Source organism: Polyergus mexicanus, unplaced genomic scaffold (assembly GCF_030449975.1).
Source record: "Polyergus mexicanus isolate NDT 795.1 unplaced genomic scaffold, iyPolMexi1.0 SCAF_9, whole genome shotgun sequence".
Lineage (NCBI taxonomy): Eukaryota > Metazoa > Arthropoda > Insecta > Hymenoptera > Formicidae > Polyergus > Polyergus mexicanus.
Genome location: NW_027223329.1, coordinates 4857867 through 4869197, shown reverse-complemented (window position 1 = coordinate 4869197; position 11331 = coordinate 4857867). Strand labels below are relative to the sequence as shown.

The following is an 11331-nucleotide window of genomic DNA, read 5'->3' as shown; positions in this document are numbered from 1 at the left end:
ATATCAAAAAAGGCAACACAAAGTGATTTTGCTTCATGATAATGCACCATCACACACAGCAAAACCGGTCAAGGAAACGATTGAGGCGTTTAGTTGGGAAATACTTTCGCATGCGGCTTTCTCACCAGACTTGGCTCCATCCGATTACTACTTATTTGCATCGATGGGACACGCACTTGCTGAGCAGCGCTTCACTTCTTACGAAAATGTACGAAAATGTCTCGATGACTGGTTTGCCTCAAAGGAGCAACAGTTTTTTTGGCGTGGCATCCACAAATTGTCAGAGAGATGGGGAAAATGTATAGCTAGCAATGGGCAATACTTGGAATAACATATTTTTTATCATTCTCATACAATAAACGTATATTTTCTATACAAAAATTCCGGTTTCATATTTATATACCTGGTATAATTCGAAAGATAGTACTTTATATATATATGATTATAAACTAAGGAAAATTAGTAAATTAAAGAGGATTGTTACAGCTAATAAATTTAAATCTAAAGTACCATAAAAAAACCTAAAGCTAAAATAAAATCTAAAATATGAAAAATCTAAGTTTAAAAAGGAAAACCTAAAATAAAGTATAAAACACTTAAAGGCTAAAAAACATAAACCAAAAGAAGAATAAGAAAAATCAGGAAAGTCAATGGAAAGGAGACAAAACTACGGAAATGATTATACGAATTAATGAATGATTATACGTATCAAAATGCCAACTGTATCGTAGCACTTCTCATAATCGTTATGCCGATAATAGAAGTTACGACTGAAAAGACAACATTTGCCTCGATCGCTTTCTGATAAAGAATTAACTCTCGTTGCGATACTCTTTCTTTTACTATTTTTGGATATGTACTTATGTACATATTCTATAGATATATTAATAGGGATAAGTAAGAGTAGAGCTATATGTAAGACTATTGATAGAGATGAGATTTTGGTGGAAACGATAAACAAAGCAACAACGTTAAACATAAGAAGAGACATTAGATAAGTTCTCTCTGTTGTTTAGCGCTATCTTTTTTTCATTCTTAGCGCTATCTTCGTTTCAGTAGCGCTGCTCTTTTGTTTATTGCTCCGCCCATCACTCACCCCACCATCGTCATACTGTGCGGCACTGCATACGGCATAAGCTTCTGACTCATGAGCTAGCAAGCCACGCGAAGGAGTAGAGTAGCGGAATCGCAACGACAGTTAATCCTTTATCAGAGCGATCGAAGCGAACGTTGTCTTTTCAGTCGTGTTATTCCTATTATCGGCATAACGATTATAAGAGCTACGATATAGTTGGCGTTTTGATACGTACAACGAGTATCATCATTTTCGTAATTTTGTCTTCTTTCTATTGACTTTCCTTAACTTTCCATTGATTTTTCATTGACTTTCCTTTCCATTGACTTTACTAATTTGTTTTATTCTATCTTTTGATTTATGATTTTTTAGCTTTAAGTGTTTCATACTTTAGATTTTATTTGTTAAGCTTAGGTTTTTCATATTTTAGATTTTATTTTAGTTCTAGGTTTTATTTAATTGAACTTTAGATTTAGATTTCTTTAGCTGTAAGAGTTCTCTTTAATTTACTAATTTTCCTTAGTTTATAGCTATATATATATAAAGTATTATTTTATTTCTTCTGTATTAAATTGTTTAGATATTTTCTTCCAATATGTACGATAAAGAGAAATTGCGTGATGTCATAACAAATGACGAATATAAAACCGTAGATGATGACGGTAAAATTTTTTCACCATCTCATGACGTTTATCGTACAATATCTGAAACACTTATAAATAGTGGGCCACACATAACGCCGAAACATATTTATACCATTCTAAAAAATGATAGAAGCGGTATGTACAGCGCCGTATTAAAAGCGTTTGGCATTAACAAAAAGACTACATATAACGATTCGAAAGATAGCACCTTTAATGTAAGCGATAACACTTCCACTTCTGAATCTTTAAAAAATTTTAAGCTTATTATTTCGGAAGAAAAGTGGGCGCAAATAAAACGTACGCGCCAAACATACGGACGTGACAAACGGAGGTATACAGAGTGATTCAAAACAACCTTCTGTCCTTACACTGTCATATACTTGACACTATTCTAAGACGATATTTTTTTTGCCAAAATTTTTTCCGAGGCTTAGTTTTTAAATTATAAGCCAAAATAGTTAACGAATTACGGGCCGCGTACACAAGGCAGGCAGGAGCGGAGCAACTCACCGTCCCATACTGGTGATTACGTGAGGCGCTCGCTGCGATTAACTGTTTGCTATATGGGGTGTATGTGTGAGAGAGAACGTATACGCGTATACACACAAATACACATTCTCTCTTTCTCACTCACTGACTCTTACCTTGTATGTAGAGATTCGTTGCCCTTATACGACTCAATAAGTAATATTTCCGTATGATACAACGAGTAACTAGCAAACTTTTTTTCACTCACAAATTGTACCACTTATCGAACTTTTACGTATTAATCCACGCACTTTATCGATAAACTGAATTTATTAAAAAAAAACGATGTTATTATACGTCATTATATTTTCATATTTTATAGTTTTATATTTTCGAAACTATCGAATTTACAATGTCAGAGGCTTTAGCCGATCACGGGACACATGATAGCGTCCGCGTCGATCACGCGTAATGTGATACATTCAGTTGTTCGGCAGCCGGCAGCCGGCATGCCGGCAACGCTAGTACCGATACAACTTGCTTGTTGTCGTCGCGCAGTTTCCGCATCGAATAACGCGTTTCTTTCTTCGAGATATTTTAATAATTAATCGGTAGTAATCGGTAGATTGTGATTAACCCTTATAATCGTTAATAAATTCAATTTATCGATAAAGTGCGTAGATTAATTCGTAAAAGTTCGATAAGTGGTACAATTTATGAGTGAAAAAAGTTTGCTAGTTACTCGTTCTATCATACGGAAGTATTACTTATTGAGTCGTATGAGGGCAACGAATTACTACATAAAAGGTAAGAATTAGTGTGAGAGAGAGAGAGAGAGAGAGAGACAGAGTGCATGTGTGCGATCAACTGTTTGCTACACGCGATAGATGTAAAAGAGATTGATTGATTGATTGATTGATCTTTATTAGCTTTCTCAGCTATTTGTAATACAAATCTAGTTTACATTAATTACAATATACTCCTTTAACATTCGCTTAAACGGCACAATTCTTTCATTCCGCGAGAAAGACAGAGAGAGAGAGAGAGAGAGAGAGAGAGAGAAAGAGAGTGCGTGTGTGCGATCAGCTGTTTGTTATACGCGATGGATATAAAAGAGAAAGACAAAGAAGAGAGAAAGAGAGTGCGTGTGTGCGATCAGCTGTTTGCTACATACGATGGGTGTAAAAGAGACAGAGAGGGAGAGAGAGAGAGAGAGAGAGAGAGAGAGAATGTGTATGTGTGTGTATACGTATATACGTTCTCTCTCACACATACACTCCATCGCATGTAGCAAACAGTTGATCGCAGCGAGCGCCTCATGTAATCACCAGCATCGGACGGTGAGTTGCGCCGTTCCTGCCTGCCTCGCGTATGCGGCCCGTAATTCGTTAACTATTTTGGCTTATAATTTAAAAACTAAGCCTCGAAAAAAATTTTGGCAAAGGAAAAATCGTCTTAGAATAGTGTCAAGTATATGACATTGTAAGGACAGAAGGTTGTTTTGAATCACCCTGTATGTCATTACAAGCAGGCAAATGGACACATGTCTTTGCTGACAAAATATGGGAACAAACAAAATTACCGTGCGCATTCACATTTAAACGCGCTAAGGTATATGTTAATAGCGATGCTAAGTGTTATACGTGATTTAAAGGTATGTGCAATGAATGTGGCGCGCATCTTGTAGGCATATTATATAATAAGCCTATGAAAGCAAATGATGTAATATTTGAATGCACTCTCGCTGGATTTTCAACGGAAACTGTACATCAGAAAAAAAGAGCATTAAAAAGATTTTTACGTGAAAAAATTGCGAACGAATTATTAGACGGGCATAAAAGTGCTAATGTTTGGCGCAATGAAGAGGCCAAAAAATTAATGACATTTGGCGATAATATTCCATCAACTTTATTCAATGCGACAGTTTTGCGCAAGGTAAAACAAACGGAATTGGACAAACGTCTACAATTGTCCAATACTGATCCTTTGCATAATTTACATATCGCCAAGTGCACTGGATTCCAGCGTACAATACATAATATAGGATTAAATCCGTTTTATTGTATGTATTGGTCATTGGAACAACAGCTTATGTATAAAAAAGCTCATAAGCAAGATGCCAATTGTTTTTTAACTATAGACGCCACTGGAAGCATAGGAAAAAAATTACGGCTCCCCAATGGAGAAAAGTCGCCACATTAATTTTTATACCAATGTGTTTGCGTTTCTGAATTTGGTAATTTTCCTGCTTTCCAAATGGTCTCTGCAAAGCAGGATGCATCAACAATAAGTTATTTTCTCTCAAAAATTGTAAGAGATGGTGCACCAATACCTAAAATTGTTGTAACAGATTTTGGGAAGGCAATCCTTATAGCAGTTGCGCGTATATTCGCAAATTGCATCGATTTAAATCATTACATGCAAATCTGTAACAATATTATTAATAATATACCTACATATTCTGATAATGTCCTACAATGTTATATAAGATTGGACATTAGCCATTTTATAGGTATGATTGCTAGATGGGAATGCTTAAGAGGAAAAGCGCTTAAATTTTTTTTAAGATGTTTAGGACAGGCCTATCAAATAGAAATTTTACGAAACTGCATGATTTTTTAAAATCAATACTATAATAGTAGCTTTGAGCGAGGAAATAGGCTTAGACGAAAATGGAATATCATTATTGTCTGAAATACATTTGAGAGACATAAATAATATTATTAAAGGCGTAATTATCGGTGAAGTTGAAAAAGATACTCTTGACAACGACGATGAGGATATTGGACAAGCAGACTGGATAACTTGGACCGAAAATGTATTTCTTGATGCTCAAGAAATTGCCCGTAATTCGCATAATGGGAGTGTTGTTAATGCGTATTATAATCCCGAAGCTGCAAAAAAAATAAAATCTCTCATGACTTATTTATCTTTATGGACAGGTATAATGAGATCACATTTTAAACGTGGTTCGCAAATTGCCACGTCATCGTTTGTCGAAGCTGAATTTTCGGATCTAAAGACCAGGGCGTTTAAAAATCAATTGCCTATGCGCATTGATAAATTTGTTTTTCGCCATCTGGAATATTTAGATGGTAGGCTTCTATTAACGGCTGGTACATTTGATCAAAAAAATATCTTAAGCAAAGATATCACGAGTTCGGTAAAGATCTCAGATGCGCCTATAGAGGAGAAATTATTCTCAATAAAAAATGAGAACGAAGGAAAAAATGAGAATATAGAGGATAATAAAGATATAGAGGAAAATAAAGATATAGAAAATCAAAACGAGAATGCGCGAGATACATTAAATAAAATAGAAAATTGGCGCTGTAAAATCAAAAGAAAAACATCGGATAGCGGAAATGAAAAAGTTGCGAAGCGAGTCAAACCAAATTACCTAACGCCATGCGCTGATTGGGATTTAGTTAGTATTAATAAGACTGTAGGTATCCCAATCTTAAAAAATGGCAGCTTATGCAATGCCACGACGATTGAAAAAGAACGAATCGTTGTGCGAGAAACTTGCGCATTTGATTCTATTTTTCAAGTCGTTGCAAATGGTATAGGTATGCGCAATGCTTATAAGAAAGATGTTATTCCGTTAAATCCTTCCGATCAGTTTATAAAACTGATAATGGATATCTTAACACGCGGAAAATCTTATGCATTTTTTCATTAATATTCTAAGATTGAAAATATATAACTAATATTTAAATAATTAAAATAAAATAATTTAATTAATTAATAACATAATTTAATAAATTAATTTTATTTTTACTTTGAATAAATAATTTTCTTTCCAATTTTTAAAACGTACAAAACAATTTTTAATACGTACAAAAGCATATTATATTGCATGATGTTATTACTGTTCGCTATTGTTTACTGGGTTCTTGCTATTTGTGCTCAGTGCAATTTTCATTATTATAAAAATATATTGACAAAAAACAAAATGATAAAATAATAATAAAATATAACTAAAAAAAGAAAAATGTTGTTTAAATATTGTTATATGTTATCGTTATGTTTAAATGTTGTTGAAAAAGATGTTTAAATATTATTAAATCAATAAAAATTATATATATACTATTATTAAATAAATAAAAATATTATAATTATATATAAATATTATGTAATCTAATAAAATGTTGTCTGTAATCTTACAAAATGTAAAAAAAAATAGTTATAACATTTTTGTTGCATTTTTCCCATAATATTTTAATTAATGTGTTATTATGGAGATTATTACTTTTAGTTAAATTTTTTTCATTAATTGTTCATTCCATATTTTTTACGTTCAAGACTTGCTTCCAAGAATTAATTTCTTTTGGAAACATTTATATTTTTACACTTTTTAATTAATAATTTCTAAATATAATATATTCTGATATTATTTTAGAAAATAGTAAATATATGTTAAAGAGATTTACATTTTTAATAATTTTATAATAACTTTATAATTTTAATTTTTTATTACCAAATTAATTAAAATTTTTTTCAGAAGTGATCACCAGTATTAGCAGGAAAAATGTTTCTTTTCATTCGATCCAAACTGTAATAAAAAGTTGGCTATAACATGCTGGAGATCGAACAAATTAACATTCAAAGCGACATGAAACATTTAGAAAAAGAAGAAATGAAACGTTTAGAAAAAATATTTTTTACTTGTGTGCAATATGGCAATTACCTGAGTAAATATAATATAAAATAAGAAAAATAAATATAAGAAAAGTATTAAAAATCAAATTTTAATATTACTTTTATTATATATTATTTTTATATGTAAGGATCATATTAGCATCTCATAGGTAAATTGTACTAGTCACTATAATAAATAACAATTTTCAATTCAAATGTAGCTAAAATTTATTCATAATCTATAATGATATCACCTTTATTACTGACATATCTTCGTAAGTGTTGCAAATTAGCGTTGATAATAAAAAGCTAATAAAAATTTTGAACAGTCTCTACTGAAAATTACAAATTTGTTACTTAATACAATTTACCTCTGAGGTGCTGATATACATACAGTCCTGTGTATTACATACACCAGTATTAATTTTTTTATTTTTATATGTAAACACAAAAAAATTTGTGTTATTCAAAATTTCTAAAATATGTATGATATATTTATTTATTTGAGCTTAGTCCTTGCCTTTCGGCTTAGGACGAACTTCCGGTTACACAATTTTCTTCATCCACTCTGCGCTTATATATAAATTTCAATTTAAATTTAAACTTAAATTTAAACTTAAATTTGCCTTCAATAGGGACTCGATTAAATCTAAAATTAAAATTAAAATTAAAACTAAAATTAAAATTAAAATCAAAATTAAAACCAAAATTAAATTCAAAATTCAAATTCCAATTGACGCTGGAGCTATATAAAATAGAATTGGATAAACTTTACAATAAAATAAAATAAAATCAAGAATCAAAAACACAATCAAAATCAAAATAATAAATATACAAATAAAAATAAACGCATCTCTATCCTTCCTCTGCCGCCTTCTTCCTTTCTTCTTCTATTCTCCTTAGTACTATCAGCCCTTGTCCATCCTCCCCCAACACTTTTTCTATCTCCTCTTTCTGTCCCGTCTTTTCACATTCCTTGAGTACATGCCACATGCTTTCTACCTCTTTCTTACATAGCCTGCATACTTTTTCCTCTTCTGCTTTCCAGTATTCTTTTTCTCTTGCTTCATTGCCGCACCTGAACCTTGCTATCGTTTTTCTATCTTTTTGCTTCATTCTCTTACTTAGATATTCTGCTCTCTCTTCTTTTATTATCTTCTTGTATTCTCTGTTGTACGTAGACTCTTCTATCTTTTTTCTTCTTTCCGCCTTTTCTTTCTCTCTTATCTTCCCTATTATTTTTTGTACTGTGTTTTCCTCCTCTTCTCTGCTTCCTTCTCTTCTCTCAGTACCATCTCCCTCCTCCTCTAATATTTTCCTCCTTATTCTCGCCCACTTTCCTTCTCTTCCTGCCCCCCACTCTTTCTTCCTCTCTTTCCAGCATTCTTCCACCAGTTTCTTCCTCGTTGTTCCTATTTTCTCTTCGTACTTCAGTGCTCTTTTCAACGCCTTCTCTTTAATTTTCACTAACTTTCCTTCCTCTACTACTATGTAATTCGGCGTTGTCCTTTCCAGACCTAGTATCCATTTTACGTATTTTCTCTGAATTCCGTCCAGTCTTTCCTCTTTTCTCCATCCCCATATTTCTGCTCCAAACAAACTCACACTCTCCACCAATGCTTCAAACATCTTCATTCTTCTTATGTAGTCCTCCCTAAATAATCTCTCTCCTATGCTCCACGTTTTCTTCATTGCAATCATTGCTTTTCTTCTTCTTGATATGTATGATATATATATTTATAATAAAAAAGTTATATATATATATATATATTATTGGGTCCTTTTCTTCTATATAATAAAGAAAGTATGTAAAAATAATAATATAAATAACAATTCTTAATGGTAACATTTTCATGACATTTATAAGAAGTCAGATTGTAGTATTCTCTAAGATGTCATTTATATGATGTCTTTTTTTCTTCTACAATCGACGCATTAGAGGACTTATTGACATCATTATGTTATCATTTAGATTTAGATGGTATTGTTGGATGTCCAATTCTTAAACCTGAGTACTTTAAGAATTCTTTTTGATTACTTATTGCTCACTGGGATACCTATACTCTGATCCTTCTCCAACACAGTTGTTGCATTGTCTTCTACAAATTCCATTGGAATTGCATCAGATTTCAATTTCCGAGACTTCGTAGGGCTATAGTTAGGTAATAGCCCAAGTAACAACGATCGATCTTTGTATTGTGAAAAATGAAAATATAGGGAACAAACCCGAACTAGATAAACAAATTTTAAATAATTTATTTTATCAATTTTATTATATATTTTTTTTAATTTGTTAAATTCCATTTACCACTTGTCAGTATTATATACGTACTATATTGTTTGGATTGACGTTTTCTCTACAAAATATTTTCTATTTCGCAATCATCTCTTGATTTTTTGGAAATAAAAAGTACCTTACGTGATGTATTTTTACACTTTTTAAACGAATACGACAGCATTATAAAAAGGGCATGCAAAACTGTGCATAATAACACTGTGTTTCATGACACTATTTCGTTTAAATTCAGCGTCGTGTTGCTATGGTGATTTCGTAAGATGGCGGAAACTTGGTACTGCACAGACTGTGATCAAAATTCGTCCGAGAAAATAGTTTAGGGCTTGAGCAGAATAACTAACTTGACAATGTTTTATGACTTAAGTCTTTGTCTTGAAGTAACGCACAATACTGTACTACAGTATTAATGTCATAAAACATTGTCAAGTCAGCTATTCTGCTCTCCCACACCTTGTTACTTACACCATGCACAGCACCAAGTTTCCGCCATCTTGCGAAATCACTATAGCAACACAACGCTGAATTTAAATGAAAACCCAGTGTTTACCCAATAAACACAAAGTAACAGTAACATAACATTAATGTTATAATTTGCCACTCAACAACATAACTGTTACGTACAAGGCATGTTATATTGCAGTTATATTGTTGACTGGGAAATTATAACATTGATCTTATATTACTGTTACTTTGTGTTTACTGGGTAGTGTCATGATACACATTGTCATTATGCACAGTTTTGCAACAGTTTCATAAAAGTTTCGTAAATGCAATACAAAAAACCCTTTTTATAATGCCGTCATGTTTGTTTAGAAAATGTAAAAATACATCATGAAATAACAATAATATAAGGTATTTTTCATTTCCAAAAATCAAAAGATGTGGAAAATATTTTATAAAAAAAACGTCAATCCAATGTTATGTATATAATACTGACAAGTGGTAAATGGAATTTAACAAATTAAAAAAAAAATATATAATAAAATTGATAAAATACATTATTTAAAATTTGTTTATCTTGGGTTTATTCCCAACATTTTCATTCTTCATAATACAAAGATCGATCGTTCTTATTTGGGCTACTACCTAACTATAGCCTTGTGAAGTCTCGGAAATTGAAACTTGATGCAATTCCAATAGAATTTGTAGAGGATAATGCAACAACTGTGATGGAAAAGAATATGTGTAGAATGTGTATAAAGATAAACTTTTCTTGCCCGAATCTTTGTTTTAATATCCATTTAAATTATACAAGATGGCGGAATTTTGTCACTCTCTTATTGGTCAGTAGAAATGCCTGCGCAGTAGCATACCTTGTTACTTAGGGGAAGTTCCTACTGAGCGTGTCGCGTTACGAGGTAGCCAATCAGAACGTCTGTTTTATTGCATCATCTCCGATGCGATTTTTTTGTGCGACGCGTCGGGTTGGTTCTATAGATATATAGACTGGATTGAGCATTGTGAGATAGACAAACGTGCGCTTGCTGTAGAAAAAGAGGTACTATATGGAAGGCCAATGTTTGTCTCTTTTCTTAGCATCTCATTGGTGATTTTCTATATGGAGGGAGACAAAATCACCAATAAGATGCTAGGAAAAGAGACAAAATTGGCCTCGCATATAATACCTCTCTCTCTACAGTAAGCACGCGTTTGTCTATCGCAACGCTCAGTCCATTCTATATGTTTATGGTTGCTTTGTTTGGTTGCCCGACATTCTCGTGTTCGTCATTGCTGGTCATGGCCACTATGTCTCGCTAGTGATATAATTAGCAATGTAAAAAAGAAATAACTTTAAAAACTTTGATAGTAGTGATACTGGGTCGGTTCTAACTCAGGTCCTCTGGGGGGTATGAGGGGCGAGGGGAAACCGGCGCGGGGGGTGGGGGTATGACGTCTCGGGAAGGGGGGGTACGTCACGGGGAGGGGGTACGACGTCACGGGGGGGGGGTATGACGTCACGCGGGGAGACCGCGGCGGAACGGTAGGCGCGGGGTCCGCGGAGAGGGGGAGTGGGACCGCGGCGGAACAGTAGGCGCGGGGGCCGCGGAGAGGGGGAGGGAGATCGCGTCCTAACCGATAGGCGAGGGACCCGCTAACCTAACCTAACCGATAAGCGAGGGGTCTGTGGTGAGGGGAAAGGGGGACCGCGCGAAACCGATTGGCGAGGGGTCCGCGGGGAAGAGGGAACGCGAAGGTACGATGCCGCG

At 33.6% G+C, this 11331-nt stretch overlaps 1 protein-coding gene across 1 annotated transcript; it reads right to left on the bottom strand.

Annotated features, from left to right (window-relative positions):
- Positions 1-7683: 7683 nt before the first annotated feature.
- LOC138936485 (uncharacterized) lies at positions 7684-8463 on the bottom strand. The gene has a single exon (XM_070301912.1). It carries the CDS (start codon positions 8461-8463, stop codon positions 7684-7686), a length of 780 nt encoding a protein of 259 aa, XP_070158013.1.
- Positions 8464-11331: the final 2868 nt, after the last annotated feature.

What these genes read in the sequence shown, in the direction of transcription:
- LOC138936485 (XM_070301912.1), bottom strand. Translation starts at nt 8,463, where the DNA reads ATGAAGATGTTTGAAGCATTGGTGGAGAGTGTGAGTTTGTTTGGAGCA.